Raw genomic sequence first — 17,660 nt, 5'->3', positions numbered from 1 at the left:
ATTTATGCTTTATAAAGAAACTGTGAGTTAAAATTTGCTGGGTTTGGTTGCTTTGTCCAGTAAACGGCTACATAGTCTTAGAAATTGAGTTGTAACCGGTTTCTATAAAGAGGAGTATTTTAGCTTTACTTTCTGTTTATTTTCAGGAATTAAAGGAATTACCCAGCCTTCTGCTTTTATACCTACAGCTGAAAGTAATTCCTTTCAGCCCCAAGTGAAGACTCTGCCATCTCCTATTGACGCTAAACAGCAACTGCAACGGAAAATCCAAAAGAAACAACAAGAACAGAAACTACAATCCCCTTTGCCAGGAGAATCCTCAGCAAAAAAATCAGAAGGCGCTACAACCAATGGAGTGACTAGTCTTTCTAATGGAAATCCTGCAATCCTCTCTCCTCAGCCTATTGGTATCGTTGTGGCAGCTGTCCCTAGTCCCATTCCGGTAATATCATTAAATAGCATTTGGCCTTACTGGGATTGTGGGAAGTCAGTTGTTTAGTTAAAGGTGGCACAGAAGAAGGAGGCAAGTATAGGTGTAGATTCAGTTATAAACTGATTTTGTGACCACACACAGATTTCACTTCAGTCGGTTGTCTTTTATTCAGGATATACGTTGTTGATTACAGCGTGAGCTATAAAAGGAACGGAAGTGAAATTACAAGACATACAAGTTTGCACATAACCAGTCAGAACTTTATGTCAGAGATGAGTCATTTTCAGAGTTGTTTCATCTCTAGCCAAGCAAAGGTGACAAAATTGCAAACTTTTTTTGGTTTATATTTTTTTCCTTTTTAACATTCAGATGGAGCAAAATTGTAATATGTGTTGGTAATACATTAACATAGACTTGTCTCAATGGTGGGACCTCGGTCAAGTCTCTAAGCTACCCTGAGTCTCTTTCCTTATCAACAAGTAGAGGTTATGGTCTACTTGTCTGTCTCACACAACTGAGTTTATGATGAAGAGGCTTTTAAAATGAGAGTGCATGGGCTTCCCTGGTGGCGCCACGGTTAAGAATCCGCCTGCCAGTGCAGCGGACACGGGTTCAAGCCCTGGTCCGGGAAGATCCCACATGCCACAGAGCAACTAGGCCCGTGCACGGCAACTACTGAGCCTGTGCTCTAGAGCCCGTGAGCCACAACTGTTGAGCCCGCATGCCACAACTACTGAAGCCCGTGCTCCTAGAGCCCATGCCGAACAACAAGAGAAGCCACCGCAATGAGAAGCCCGTGCACCACAACGAAGAGTAGCCCCCACTCGCCGCAACTAGAGAAAAGCCCACACGCAGCAACAAAGAGCCAAAGCAGCCAAAAATAAATAAATAAATGTTTTTTTTAATGTTTAAAAATAAATAAATAAAAATAAAATGAGAGTGCATCATGCTAAAGCAAGATGGTATTTTATGTTGTTATTTATGATGTTATTACGGAAATATAGTATCTTGTGGTTTTTCCTGTTCTTTATCCTTATCATCGTCATCATCATGTTATTGAAACATGGAATACCTGGGAACCATACTCTTGCACTATTCATTGTAGAGCAAACTGGGGAAGGCAGTAGGTTTATCTGAGACCTTATCCACAGTGGTTTATTAGTAATGCCCAAGGTAGATCCATTTATAAGACAGTCTCCCCTGTGAGTGAGTCATCTTGCCACAGACTCCAGTTAGATACCTTTATAGTTGCATGTTTCTTCAAGATTTTATTTCTGCTCCGTATAACCTCCTTCAAATTCATTGTTTTAGCAAGTATTCATCACAAATGTGAAGTTTTTCATTGAAGTCTTAATACTCTTCTTGCATATCATTGTATTTGGTAACTGTATTATACTATGTTGCATTTATTATGGTATTTACTTGTCTGATCCTATCGAATCTGGTCTAAAAACTTGTCTAACATACGAACTGTCTTTTTTTTTCTTTTTAGCATTACATGTATTAAATGCCTTAATACTAATGAATATATGAATTGACTTGTTACATCTGATATTTTTGTTTTCCGCCTTTTTAACAGGTCCAACGGACCAGGCAACTGGTAACTTCACCAAGTCCGATGAGCTCTTCTGACGGCAAAGTTCTTCCTCTCAATGTACAGGTGGTCACTCAGCACATGCAGTCTGTGAAGCAGGCACCAAAGACTCCTCAGCACGTCCCAGCCAGTCCTGGGGGGGATCGCTCTGCCCGGCACCGCTACCCTCAGATCTTACCCAAACCAGCCAACACCAGTGCCCTCACCATCCGCTCTCCAACTACTGTCCTCTTTACTAGTAGTCCCATCAAAACCGCTGTTGTACCCACGTCACACGTGAGTTCTCTAAATGTGGTGAAAATGACAGCAATATCCCTCACACCCAGCAACAGTAGTGCCCCTCTGAAACATTCTGCCTCAGTAAACAGTGCTGCAGGAACAACGGAAGAATCAAGGACCATTCCACAGATCAAGAATGGTTCTGTTGTTTCACTTCAGTCTCCTGGATCCAGGACCAGCAGCACCGGGGGACCATCTGCTGTGGAAGTCAAAATGGAACCTGAGATGTCATCAGATGAGCATCCTGTACAGTGCCAAGAGAACTCTGATGGGGCTGACGTGCCCAAAACAATACCTAGTGCCCTCTCAGGGCAGAAAAGTAATACAGAGGGAGTAGTGCAAAAACCTTCAAATGAAGGTGTTAATGAAATAAAAGCAACTAAGGTCTGTGACCAGAGGACCAAATGTAAAAATCGCTATAATGAAATTCTGCCAGGCACTTCAACAGGCAATAATCAAAGCACTATCACTCTCTCAGTTGCCACTCAGAACTTAACTTTCACCAGCACCAGCTCACCATCTAATGGTGACTCAATAAATAAAGACCCTAAATTATGCACTAGAAGTCCAAGAAAGCGGCTGTCTTCTGCATTGCAAGAGTCCCAGGTGCCTCCTGTAAAGAAACCAATTGTGGAACAGCTTTCTGCAGTTATCTCAGAAGGTCAGAAACCAGGCAGTGTTAAGAAGGACCAAAAGGTTCCACATTCAGGGAAAACGGAAAGTTCAGCAGCAGGTTCTCAGATTCCTAGCAAGGTATCAACAAATGTTAACTCACACGTAGTGGCAAGTCAACCTCAGCAAATGAATTCCTCTGCTCTTGTTACCAGTGATTTAGCTTCAGAACAGCAAACCACACCATCATCATCTCCAGATATAAAAGTAAAGCTTGAAGGCAGTGTCTTTCTCTTGGACAGTGATTCAAAATCGCATGGCAGCTTTAATCCAAACGAATGGCAACAGGTCACTAAGGATTCTGAGTTTCTGTCTGCCGGCTGTGAACAACAGCAAGATATCAGTGTCATGACAGTTCCTGAGCACTCTGATATCAATGACTTAGAGAAGTCTGTTTGGGAATTAGAAGGAATGCCACAGGACACGTATTCCCAGCAACTACACAGCCAGATACAAGAATCTTCTTTGAGTCAAATGCAAGCACAGTCTTCAGATCAGTTACCTCTACAGTCCGAACTGAAGGAGTTCGAGCCTTCTGTTTCCCAAGCAAATGAAAGCTACTTTCCTTTCGATGAGGAGCTTACACAGGACAGTATTGTAGAGGAGCTGGTACTCATGGAGCAGCAGATGTCAATGAACAATTCCCATGCTTACGGTAACTGTTTGGGAATGACCCTTCAGAGTCAGTCTGTGACCCCAGGCGCTCCAGCGTCATCTCACGCCCCCAGCACCCACTTCTATCACCCCATCCGTAGCAATGGCACTCCGATCCCCACCCCCACCCCGACCCCCACCCCCACCCCCACCCCCACCCCCACCCCCACCCCCACATCTGAAGTGGTTGCTGGGTCTCAGAGCCTGTCACGGGAGAGCCCTTGCTCCAGGTTGGCCCAGACCACGCCCGTGGATAGTGCTTTAGGAAGTAGCCGACATACACCCATCGGTACTCCCCATTCTAACTGCAGCAGCAGTGTCCCTCCCAGCCCCGTGGAATGCAGGAATCCATTTGCATTTACCCCAATAAGCTCCAGTATGGCATATCATGACGCCAGCATTGTCTCAAGTAGTCCTGTGAAACCGATGCAGAGACCCATGGCCACACACCCTGACAAAACCAAGCTTGAATGGATGAATAATGGGTATAGTGGAGTTGGTAATTCATCCGTTTCTGGCCATGGCATTCTCCCAAGCTATCAGGAACTAGTGGAAGACCGTTTCAGGAAACCTCATGCTTTTGCTGTGCCTGGACAGTCCTACCAGTCTCAATCCAGACATCATGACACTCATTTTGGTCGTCTGACTCCTGTCTCTCCTGTGCAGCATCAAGGTGCCACTGTAAGTAACACCAACAAACAGGAGGGCTTTGCGGTCCCTGCCCCTCTTGATAATAAAGGAACTAACTCTTCGGCCAGCAGCAACTTCCGGTGCCGAAGCGTGAGCCCTGCTGTTCATCGCCAACGTAATCTTAGTGGAAGCACCCTCTACCCGGTATCTAATATCCCCCGATCTAATGTGACCCCCTTTGGAAGTCCAGTAACCCCTGAAGTTCATGTTTTCACAAATGTTCACACGGATGCATGTGCCAACAACATAGCTCAAAGAAGTCAGTCGGTTCCATTGACAGTCATGATGCAAACAGCCTTCCCAAATGCTCTTCAGAAGCAAACAAACAGTAAAAAAATAACCAATGTTTTGTTGAGTAAACTTGATTCTGACAATGATGATGCAGTGAGAGGTTTGGGCATGAACAACCTGCCCTCCAATTATACAGCCCGGATGAATCTCACTCAGATTTTGGAAACTTCCACTGTCTTTCCTAGTGCCAATCCGCAGAATATGATCGATTCCAGCACTTCTATTTATGAATTCCAAGCACCATCTTACCTCACCAAAAGTAATAGCACCGATCAGATCAGTTTTTCTCCTGGCGATAATCAAGCACAATCAGAAATTGGAGAGCAACAATTAGATTTCAGTAGCACTGTTAAAGACCTGTTGAGTGGAGACAGCTTGCAAACCAACCAGCAGCTGGTAGGTCAGGTAGCATCTGATCTCACTAATCCTGCATCTGATTTTTCTAGCGACATCAGGTTGTCTTCTGAGCTCTCAGGCAGCATCAATGATTTGAACGCTTTAGATCCAAATCTACTGTTTGATCCAGGTCGTCAGCAGGGACAAGATGATGAAGCTACACTGGAAGAATTAAAGAATGACCCATTATTTCAACAAATTTGCAGTGAATCCATGAGCTCTATGACTTCATCAGGTTTTGAATGGATAGAAAGCAAGGACCACCCTACTGTTGAAATGTTGGGTTAAATTGTATTTTATAATATGTAGCACACTGTATCGAAAGACATATGTATTGTATTTGTCTTAATGGAAGTGCCTCCCGCAGCAGAAACACTTACTATTAATTGTGACATTTTAAGAGTTTGCTGCAGAAGCGGTTTCTTCTTCAGTAGGAAATGGTTAGACTCGCCTCAGCTCTTAACAAGTTTCTGAAGAGAGTAGGCTGTAGAAAAACAAATACTAGGTTTTCAATTTTATAATGTTCCCCATTTAATCACATCGTTTGCTAGTAAGCAAAAGAATAACCAGCTTTTACGAGAGCAGTCTAGATCTTTATTTTGTATAAGTTTATTTTAATTCATTGGTTGATCTGCACAGATATTAGAGGAAACCGTTGATTTTAGGTATAGGATATTTTTTGTTGTTGGCATTATCATTTAGATATGAAATCATAGTTAAGGTGAACTGTAGACAAGAAGGTCTTCCTTGAAACAGGGATAATATTCAGGTTATTATAAATATTTAGGCTTGAAGCATAGAGCTACTGTAGAATGAAAAAAAAATCTCTGTAGGACTTTCTGGGACTTCAGTACCATTTGCACCTGCAACGAAGGGCTTAAATAGGAGAAGATAATGGAAAATTAAATATTAATGTAAGGAAAGCAAAAGCTGCGCTAAAATATTTAAAAGGAAAAACTAGTAGCCATTTATATTTGTGACCTTGCATTAGTCTTCTTTTAAAATGTTGATTTTAACATGGAGCTTACACAGAGACATGCCCACACATGCACACACACACAAACAAAACAAGTACGTAATTCCAAACATTGTAATTTAATAGAATAAATAAAAGCATGTTAGAAGAATATTTTATGTTTTATTATTTGGTAGTTGAGATAGGGGAATTTAGAAGGAAACTAAAAGCATTTTCTTAGTTTCATCACAGTATGTCTGCATGCACATATTAAAATTCTATTTAAGATTTAGTTTGAAGGGTTTTAATTATAAGTCCTCGATTTAGTGACTGACTCCTTCACTGCTCCTGAATATAGAAATGCAATTTGATCATGGGAATCCCTTTGAAAGACAAATAAGCAGGAGAGAACATAAAAAACTAAACAAAACATTTCACCACCTGAGGTCTGAAGTCACAAATCTTTGTATCTCTGATAAAATAAAGGGGATATCAATAGTACTTGAAGAAGAGGAGCATTTTATAACATGCTTAATTTTTATTTATTGTGATAACCACAATTGCAAAAGAAGCACTCAGGATTTGTTTTAAAATGTTTCTCTCTGTGGCTCCCATTTTGTTTTGTGAATAATTATTTATGAATTTCATGCTGACACAAATCTTCTCATTAGTCGACAGCTCCATTTAAGTGAGCTTCAAGATCAGTTTCAAATAGACTTAAAAATTGCCGTTACGTTTTTATAGCTAACATTAAACCATTGCTATGCTACCTTGAGCCTAGCTAAGCTTTCCTTTACCTTAATTAGTAAGCCAATCAGAAGACTACAATCCATGAATATTTAACAAATGTGATGAAGGGTTTAATTTAATAAGATTTCATTGTTCAATAAATTTGCAAAGTAGGGTATTAACATTTTGATAAATAAATGGTGCTAGGTTTGGCTCAGAGGTTTATATATTGATATGTCCTAGTTATTGGCATTTGTGTGTGTTTGCTGTTATCTTGATTTAATGATCTGTTAGATTTTCTTTCTTGATGCTAGTTATTTCTTCACTGTACATTGAGACACAGCACTACTGCACACCAAAGTATGCAATACCCAAAGGAAACTGTGTGATTTCTTTTAACAAATGATGGGAGCCTTTCTACATGAGATACTCTGAAAAGGAGATTTTGAGGCCATTCTAATCCCTTGTTTACATTATTAACTTCCTACTAATACAAAAATAATGGAAATCTTTTTTGATAAAAATATAAAGACTGGAGGATTTTTAACCCCCTGTACAGTATTGCAGCAAACACTTTAAATTTGGTTGAATTCGTCCAGCAAACTTTCTGGGGTTCGTATATTGCACTAAATTTGTTGAACCTGTGGTAGGCACATCTCTTAGGATAAATGCAACCAATACAGTCCACAGATTAAACTTTTTAAATGTGTTTCATTATGAAAAGACAAAATGTCATCAAAGTGACAGATAAAATTGTCTTATGTAGCAATGTGCATTAATCTCAATGAGATATTTCTATTATTCTCTTACATGAGAATATTACAGCAGGAAAAGTTAAGTTTAGTTTGCTTCACCATGTTAATACATGATCACAAAATGTGCATGAGTGTTATTGACTTATCTTGTACAGTACTAGGTATTCCTGTAACCACTTTTTTTTTTTTTCTTGGCTGTACTGAAACTGGTTCATTGTTAACCAGACAAGCATAGTTATTCACAAGTTATTTGCTTTTTTATGTTTACTAATTCTGCTTAGTTATTGTTGAATATGTTCTTTTCTCAGATTATTTTCATTGTTTTGATGTTTTAAACATTTTGCATACTGTTTATCATGATAAGACTTCATGAAGTAAATAATTTTGCATATAATTGCAATAAGCACTGACTTTTGAACTGAAAAGAAGGAAAGTGTTTTTTTGTGCAGTGCATCAGAGGTTCATATAACAGTCTTGTACTATAATGTGTTTTACTACACCATAAATGACAAAAACAAGCCCTGTTTCATGTTTTCATTTAGTGCAAAAATTCAAGATTTCCCCAGTGTTTTGTTGTCTGTTGTACCTGCTGAAACTACAGTAGTTGAATATTGCAGTAGCATTTCAGTTCTCTTTTTTTATTGAAAGTGCTCAAAAATTGTTTTTTAAATGTTTTCAAAAACAATTAAAAACATTTTGTATTAAACTGACTGAATCTTAAGGTGATTTATGGGATCCGTTTTATGTAGACAGCATATGCCATTGTGTAAGCAGACCTGAAGCATTTCTTCCTTTGATCTCATGAAAGTTGAGAAAATGGGAAAAAATCAGCATCAGGAGGAACAGTGCTGCTAATCTATTCTCTGCTATTAATCCAGAGGGCTACACAGATCTTATTTTGTTCATCAGAACTCTGCTACTCACTTAGAGTTTATTACCAATGAATGATACATGGCATAGAGCTTTATGTTGTCCAAAAAGAAGAAAAAGGTCTTTCCTTTCGTTCACTGACATATACTGTTTGCTTTCAAATGTTAGTCTGTGTAGTACCTAGATATGGGTATTTGGGGAACTTTGAATAGAAAAATAACAGAAAATTTTAAAGCACAGCTATGTCCAAAAGCATTATAGGCATTTTGGTGAAGAACAGGCAAGCAGAACAGGAACCAATGGATATAATGGGTATAATGAACCAATAAGAAATTCTGGAGGAAAAAGTGTTATGTAGTACCTGAGGTGCTTTTGGCTGCAAGTAAGAGAAAACCTAACACTGACTTCAGCCATAAGGACATTTATTTTTAGCTTAATAAGAATTTTGGTGATAGGAAGTGCTCAGGTTCATTCAGTGACTCAGTGTTTTTTTCTGTGTTCCGTCAGCTTCAGCGTTGCTGTTCTGTGTCTATTGCCTCATGGTCACAAGATGACTACCACAGCTCCAAATATGGTATCTTCATACATCCCAAACAAGGTGGTAAGGGCAGCTCTCAGCCTTTTATCAGAGAGAAAAATATCTTTCCCATACTCTCCCATTACTCCCTCCCACTCCACCCCCTACTTAATCTTGTTAGAAAAAAGAAGGTCAAGGCCCACCATAAAACTAACTAGTTTAGATTCTTGATTCATCTTTTATAGCTAGGGGAGGGGCCCATTTCCAGGAGCATGTGATCATCCACCGAAAATGAGTTCCATAACCTAGAGAGATACCAGGGACTTAAGATATTGTGCCCACCTTTGAGAGAGGCTCATAGTCTTGTGAAGAACTGATTGCATGTTCTTTGATAAGTGCGAATTAGAAGTATATATGGCATGCTATCTAGAAGAAAAAAGGTGAGAGTTCACACTCTGAGGATCCATGAACTGGGCAAAAGAGGTCGTTAGTAAGGGCTACATTTAGAAGTAGCCTGTAAACTGTTAACTTGTGTCTTGCCTCCCTCTCTTGAGTTGAAAATCAGATATTATGGAATATCATAAGTGTAAATTGCCTCAGTACCTATTACTGTCATAGAAGACCGAGATTTTGATTCTGTTGAGTCTGTAGAGATTTATTTTGATATACGTTGCTATCAATGAATTTTTAAATAATTAGAATTACAAATTTGTGAATGGGATCATTTATCAATAGCATATGATCTGGAATTTTTTAAAAATATGTATATGACTAGTCCTGGAGCTATAAGTTTAGAAGGGGAAAAACAAAAAGGCAACAACTTTCAAGATAGGTTTTATTTCTAAGAACTACTTAATTTCAGAGAGAAGGGAAAATAGTTTTGTAAGTGAAATGTATCATGAGAATGGTATTACTACCATATATAGAATATTTCCTTGCACTAAACCTTGTATTAAATACTTCACATATATTCTGATTTTCTCATTGTAACAATTATGAAAGAATATCATCTTTCAAGTGAGAAAATTTTAGCTCAGATATTAACTGGTAGGAGTAACAGCTAATAATAGGAAGAGCTGCAATTAACTTGGTTCCAAAGCCAAGTTCTCAACTATTATGCTGTACTTGAAGATACTTGTTCAAATTACCTACAGTAGTAGTTTGATTTGGTGGCTTCTTTGAAATTTTCATTCTGGCTTAAAATTTAAAATTAAATTTGATTTTCGTGGGAATTTTGTTTCTGTTTAACCCCTGATCCTTATATTTCTTATACTTCCTTTGCATTTTTGTTGCTTTTGGATTTTGCCTGTATTTTGTAACTTTCCTCTAAATTATTTGCGTTCCTTTCCCCTTCTCTCCCCCCTTGGAAATACATGCCCTAATGTATTGGAAATCAAGGGAGAAGTAAGATTTAAATAGAAAATTTTGTTTTATGCACAGATTTTCAAGCACGTCTTACAGGTATACCTAATCATATCTATTTTAAAACCACTTCTTAAATTTCATCAGGAAATAAAAACTAGGCAAAAAATGTTTTTGTTGAACAAATGATAAAGTGCCTAAAATATGTCAGTGTCTGTGCCAGGAGTAGGAGAAGACATCTGCCATTTTTAAATTTTACAATATGATGAGGAAGATGCACAATGAACAGGATTGCAGGATGCAGTGATGTCACTGTAGCAGAGACTGCTGTTTGCCACTAACACATTCTCCTAGCCATCTGCACAAAAGACATTTACCAGCTTCCCTTGTAGCTAAGTGGAGCTGCTTACCAAGTACTCAGCCAAAAAGAATCAAAAGGTTTGCGTGTTTCTTCGAAGTGTTCCTGCACTCCTTCTTCTCAGCTGGCTAGAATGTAGATATGATGACTAGAACTCCAGTAGCTCCCTTGGACTTTGCGGTAAGGCCACAGAGGATGGAGTAACAAGATAGAAAGAGCCCGAAGCCCTGATGACTGTGAGGGAAGCTGCCCTACTAGTCCTGACTGTTGCCTCTGGATGTGTTTTATGTGAGGCAGAAGTTTCTTTCTGGTTGAAGTCATTCTGAGTTTTCTGTTACTCAATGCAAATGCAAATTCTAACCAATGTAGCCACTAGAAGGTTTTAAGCAGGAGTGGGGAATGTTAGATTAGCATGGGGATCACTAAACCATCATGGGTTCCCCTGCAGAATGACAAACTTGCATCTCCTTTTTGTTGAAATTGGTAAATCAGGAGAGACTCTTGGAAAGAATATCCTGATTTTAGCACAGATTTGAATAGCGTTTCATGACTGTCCAATATAAAGAATAAATTTAGGTGGATTCTAAGCTACTTAAACAACAAAAGAAAATTGAATTGAAAGGAAATATGGCTTTCTGGTCATTGGTGTCAGACCTAGGCTTAAATCTCAGCTCTGCCAATTGTAACCATAACTCTACCAAGTTATATGAGTACTAGTAATGATATCCATCTGGAGAGCATTTCCTAGTGGTGTGCCACGTGGTCCTGGCCTGTTCGTTATTTTTGCCAACATCTTGAATGAAGACAAAAGTTTTACTGTGGCAAGTACCATGGAACAGCTTGCTCAATTTCTGTTCCAGCCTCTTCCTCTTATGCAGACCCTGGGAAGTCCAAAACTACATTTTCTAGACTTCCTCACAGCTTGGGTTCTGGATATGAATTGCATGCTGTCTATTCAATGCATTCTTGCAAGATTTGGAGGATGAAAATGAAACAGAAGTTATCCTCCTACCCATTTTTGGTGATTTTCTTGAAAGCAAGCTCATAGCAGCAGCAATGTTCTAGAGTCCATTCTTGAGATTCTTCGGTATCTAGGGTCCACGTCCCAGTGCCAAGTCAGCAGTTCCGTGAATATCAAGATACAGTCGAGTGGCGGCAGTGATGGTAACAGCAGCAGTATCAGCAACTTCCTGGTCTGGCTTCCTGATCCGTGGAGTGGTCTCAGGTATGAACTTGTCCCCCAAATGATCAACTCTACCGTGTTGTTCTGGTTGTCATTTCTGGAGGCACAGTCTAAAGCTTGTTCTTCCGTGTTATGTAGAAGTACCAAATTCCCTGCATTAAGTATTTTTTTGCTTAAAATACCTAGAATAAACATTTCCTACACATAACTCTGACTCATACGCCTACAAGGTAGGAGTCATGAACATTGGAGATCCAGACCTGGTTCTGTCATTCTTTCCCCCTCCTTGCACTTTATGAAGAATAATGACCTCTGTTCTGGTTACATCCCAGAATCTTTTGTGAAGTTCAGTGAGAAATGACAATATTTTGTAAACCCTAAATATAAACTATTATGATTGTTATAAATGCCTACATAAAAGAACAGACATTCACCTAGGAGTGGGAAAAATTCTTGTCCTTTTTAGCACTAAAATGCACTGTTTTACTTGAACACACACACATATCACATCTGTCAGGAGGTAAAGTAAGAATTATATTCAGACAAAGGACTGAACTTTGAATTAGGTTATGTGTCCATAAGAAATCACCATTAACAAAATTTAATTTAAACCCAGTTATTGTCACCTGAGCATGTTTGTTTAACTGACACCTTCATAGATTATTTAAATCATGATACCATGTATTTAGATTTCACATGTTTGAAGGACACAGAGTTTAAATTTCCTACGCAAATTCACCCCAGTCAATATAATCTCTCTACTTAGTCTTTCATAATTTTACCACACCCTCACAACAGTTCTGAAATGGCTGTCTCAAAAGTACTGGTGATTTCATAATTAGTAAATCCTGCGACACTGTTCCTTTGGTTTCTGTGGCTTTATTTTCTGGTTCACTTCCTACCTCAGACCCCTCATTGCCCATCTCTCTCATAGATCGGCTTCCTCTGCCTATTATTTAGATATAGAAATCCTTCAACATCCTATCATTGTCTTTTCTCATTCTGCTTTCTCTCCCTAGTCATTTCGAACACTCCTACAGCTCCTCCAGATGGCTTCCAGCCTTTCCCTGACTTCCAGTCTTAAAATCTAAGCACCCAGAATTGAAATTCACTCTCTTTTCCCCAACCCTCTCCTCTTCCTATTATTTGTTAAGAACATTACCGTCATTGCAGTCACGCAGTTGAAAGCTCATGTGCCCTTTCCTTCATCCTCTCCTCAACATCAAATTAGTTTCCAAGTTCTATACCTTTGATGTCCCTATCTCCTTGTTCTTCTTTTCCCTCCTGATCCTGCCCTGGTACATGGATTCATTTCTCACTTGAAATATTGATACTTAATTATCTCTCACTTTTCTAATCATCTCTGTACTATGTCACCTTTGAAATCCTTAACTCAAAAGCCTTTGATATTCAGAAATCAGTATTCTTCATATATATAAACAATAACCAGCTAGAAGATACAATGCAAGAGAAGACCCTTTTTATGCTAGCAAGAAAAAAGATAAAATATCCAGCCATGAACCTAATGGGAAACGTGCAAAAGTTATATAAGGAAAATTTTTAAAACACTTTTACTGAAAGACACAAGGTAGACTAGAGCAAATGGAATGAGAAAACCATGTTCTTAGATGGGAAGACACAACATCACTAAGATAATTGATGAATTTAACATGATCCCAACAAAAATGTCAATCTTTTTTTCTAGACAAGTTGAATGTATTCTTAGAATATAAATAATTATAGCCCCCCGCCAAAACAAAATCTTTAAAAAAAAAAGCAATGTCTGAGGGGTTGACCCTACTAGGTATTAAACATAGAGTCATATTCCTAAATCCCTATAAGTAAAGTCAAACAACAAATGACAAAGTAGGAAGAGATATTTCTAACACATACCACATACAAAGGAGTAATGGCTCCAATATGGAAAGAACTCCTAAAAACGGGAGAAGAATAAACACCAACAACCCCATAGAAAAGTGGACAAAAGATGTGAACAGACAGCTCACAGAAAGAAGTGGTGATCCTTAAACATTAAAAAAAAATTCTCAACCTGATTCATACTAAGAGAAATACAAATTAAAACTATGCCAAGTTGGCCCTCCTTACCTATCAGGTTAGCCAAAAAAATAAAATAAAAATCTATGCTTGATGCCATCCTCTTTTAGAAACATTGGGGGAGCACAGACATTTAATATTGTTTCCTTGCACATTTCGTAAAGAATCTACTAGAGAACAGACTTCAAATGTCCAAACGACTAGAGAGATGTCAACCTAAGGACCGGTGGTGAGCATTAAATACCTATTTACCTGTAAAACAAAGATGACATGAGGGTTAGAGAGGAAAGAGCATACTGTGTATTGGCTATATGCTCTGAAAATGTATATAAAATCAAACTAAAGAAAATGGAGAGAGTATATGCAAACAATTTTTAAACTGTTTCAGTAATACTGGTGATGGTAGAATGGGTGATTTTGCTGAGACTGTACTGGGTATAATGCAAGACCATGCAAACTGTAATTGTGTGATCTTCTAATTCTATCATTCTCTGGTCTCTGAGAACCTGGATTCTCAGAAGAAAGGTGATACCGATGTAAAACAGAAGATGTTAAGTAAAAACATTACAGTCCTGACTTTGCATTGGAAGTATCAGTGTGAACTCATGGAATATCTTGCCATACGATAGCAAGGAAACTATCAAATACTACTGAGGTCATGTCAGAAGGACATAAGACCCAACTTGAAGAAGCTGCCACTGGCCAGAGATGGAACAATTAAACTCCATAGGGGTAATAACTTCAGGGGATTGACACACTTAAAATGTTTTAATCCATGAGTTTTAATGATCCTAAAAAATTAATTGGTCACCTTTTGAGGGTGATAGGCAACCAACTTATTAGTTTTAAAACTGGGTAAAGGGAAAGAATCAAATATTTATCCTGCCTTTCCTATGTGACCTATACTACTGGATAATCAAATAATAGATGAGGGGGAGCTACTCTATATAGAAATGTTCTAGCTAATAAATAAGGGAGTGATAAAATTGGAATATCATCATTTTGCAATCCCTAATGAATTGAATGGATCTAGACAATGGGCATTGACAGCTACTAATGATCACAAAGAGAGAAATAAACAGACATCATGTGCCCCAATATAGAAGAGTACAGTTCACAATTAAGTAGCCTTGCCTCCAAAAATTAAACTGAAATCTAATCAAGTCTCTGTACCCAATTACCAATTTACAGGAAGTACACAGATCATGAAACACTGCATCATGGCGATACAATCAGTAGAATCCAGAGTCTGGGAAACTCTACAGGCCAAACAGTTGAGTTTCTTTAACAAATAACTTACAAGGAAAAAAAAGAAAAAGCAATGGAAGGAGAACCTGTAGATTAAAAGAGACTTTTTAAAACGTTATATTAAAGTTCATAGTAAATAAAAAACAGAAGAATGTTAACTATAGTGTTTAGAGTTGCACACTTGGGTGATAAAATATAAAGAGAAGCAAGGAAATGATTATCGTAAAAATGAGAATAAGTGGAAATACGGATGGCTTCTGGGGTAGCTGCCAAAGTTCTGTTTCCTCACCTAGGTGGTGGTTACAAAGGTGTTTGCTTACAATCATTTATTAAGGTATTCTTTATTTTATGTGGCTTTCTGTATCTGTTATGTTTTACATTTTTAAACGTTATTTTTTTAAGTAGTATGTTGAAAATTGACCAATTATAAGGAAATTTGCCTTTCCTATATCAACTGTATTTAGGATAACCAAATTGCCAACTTGACACAGGGAAAATTTTTCTCTAGTAAAAAATTCCAAATAATAAGTGTGGAAGGAGTGATAAAATTAGAAAATCACCACTTTGCAACCCCTACCCCTAATGAAATAGGAGCTTCAGGCAAATTTCATTACCAGATGAAACCAGTAGGTAGTAGATGAATAGGAAATTTTATAATGGACGACTCAGGCTGTCACCACCTGAACCCACTTACCAGTCTTTGCATTACTATTAATAAATGTGGGCAAGCAAGATATTAGGATATTTCTATTCATAAATACAGGAGATAAGGGAACAAGTTAAATAACACCCCCAGGAAAGCAACCAGACCAATACAGAATCAGGAGCATTCTAAGGGATGACTTGCATGGGTATCTCAACAAGACAACAACATAAAGAAAAAAGGTGGGGTGAGTAGGGCTGCTGTGGATTAAAATAAACTGAAGAGCTATAAAAACCACATTCCATGTGTGGACCTTGTTTAGAACATGATTTAAACAAGCCAGCTAACCAAAGACATTTTTTAGATAATCAGGGAGATTTTACTTTATTTTGTTTTTCAATTTTTATTTTATTTTGAAGTATAGTTGATTAATAATGTTGTGTTAGTTTCAGGTGTACAGCAGAGTGATTCACTTATACATATACATGTATCCATTCTCTTTCAAATTCTTTTCCCATTTAGGTTATTACAGAATATTGAGCAGAGTTCCCTGTGCTATACAGTAGGTCCTTGTTGGTTATCTATTTTAAAATAGCAGTGGAAATTTTAATATGGACTGGGGATTAGTCAATCCCAAAGAATCATTAGGTGTGATGATGGCATTTTGTTTGTAAGAAAATGTCCATACTTTTTAGAGACGCATGCTAAAATACATAGAATTGAAAACACAGGATGTCCAGGATTTGCTTTGAAATACTTTGGCAAAAGACAGAGCGGAGGATAGAGGAAGAATGATAAAATCTTGACACAGGCATACCTCAGAAATATTGCAGGTTTGGTTTCAGACCACTGCAATCAAGTGAATATTGCAATAAAGCGAGTCACATGAATTTTTTGGTCTGCCAGTGCATGTAAAAGTTATGTTTAGACTATACTGTAGTCTATTAAGTGTGCAATAGCATTATTTCTAAAAAAAGAAAACAATGTACAGGGGCTTCCCTGGTGGCGCAGTGGTTGAGAGTCCGCCTGCCGATGCAGGGGACATGGGTTTGTGCCCTGGTCCGGGAAGATCCCACATGCCGCGAAGCGGCTGGGCCCGTGAGCCATGGCTGCTGAGCCTGCGCGTCCGGAGCCTGTGCTCCGCAGCAGGAGAGGCCACAACAGTGAGAGGCCCGCGTACCGCAAAAAACAAAACAAAACAAAACAAAAACAAACAAACAAACAAAAAACAATGTACATACCTTAATTTAGAAATAATGCTGTTGGGAAAATGGCACTGATAGACTTGCTCAACTCAGGCTTGCTACAAACCTCCAATTTGTAAAAAACACATTATCTGCAAAGTGCAATAAACCAAAGCACAATACAATGAGGTATGCCTATAATTGTTTAGTCTGGGTATGGGGCTTATAGAGATTCACTGTTTTGTTTTGTTTTACTTCTGTACATGTTTGAACATTTTTTCATTTACAAAGGTTTTCATGATTCTCCCTTCTATTAAATAAGAGATTTGAAATATGGAACTCAGAATCCAGGCTTTTTAGATGGTATTCATGGCATTGCACAATCAGCTCCTTCAAGTCACATGAGCTGAAAAAGAGGGCAGGCATAGATTCCCAAGGGAAAACCATGGTGCTGTTTCTAGAAGAAGGAGAATCAAAGCCAGGCAAAAATCATAATAGATGCCCACCATTGTTCCCACACAACTTTTTGAGCTTCATCTTACAAAACGCATGTAGCCAAACAGGACCACGTGCTGTGTCCTGAGTAGAGTGCATTCCTATGCCTGTTAGTCTTGCTCAGGCTGTCCTCTGTACTTTTTTTTTCTTTAACTGAGGTCATACTTTCCTTCAAAATCCACCGCAACTGCCATCTTAGGGGTAGCCTTTGCCTTACAAGCCTATAAAATAAGAAGACTCCTGTGGCACTGGATTCGGCCTCTGTGATAGTATTCTGCCTTGTATGGGCAAACGTGC

The 17,660-nt window shown here is 38.4% G+C and overlaps 1 protein-coding gene across 3 annotated transcripts in view; it reads left to right on the top strand.

Annotated features, from left to right (window-relative positions):
• The window catches only part of RFX7 (regulatory factor X7), a 144,703-nt gene extending 136,551 nt beyond the window's left edge, over positions 1–8,152 (top strand). For 2 of the 3 annotated variants that reach the window (XM_029236521.1, XM_029236524.1), the window contains 2 exons: positions 147–442; positions 2,013–8,152. In XM_029236521.1, the coding sequence (XP_029092354.1) occupies positions 147–442; positions 2,013–5,297 (3,581 nt within the window). In that variant the 3' untranslated portion in view covers positions 5,298–8,152. The remainder of the gene's footprint in view (positions 1–146; positions 443–2,012) is intronic. The other variant, XM_029236523.1, reaches the window with a different exon arrangement.
• Positions 8,153–17,660: the final 9,508 nt, after the last annotated feature.

This window comes from Monodon monoceros, unplaced genomic scaffold (genome assembly GCF_005190385.1).
Source record: "Monodon monoceros isolate NGI ecotype Baffin Bay Population unplaced genomic scaffold, NGI_Narwhal_1 Super_Scaffold_21, whole genome shotgun sequence".
Classification (NCBI taxonomy): domain Eukaryota; kingdom Metazoa; phylum Chordata; class Mammalia; order Artiodactyla; family Monodontidae; genus Monodon; species Monodon monoceros.
Note: the sequence above shows the minus strand (reverse complement) of the source record. Positions and strands in the feature narration are given on the sequence as shown.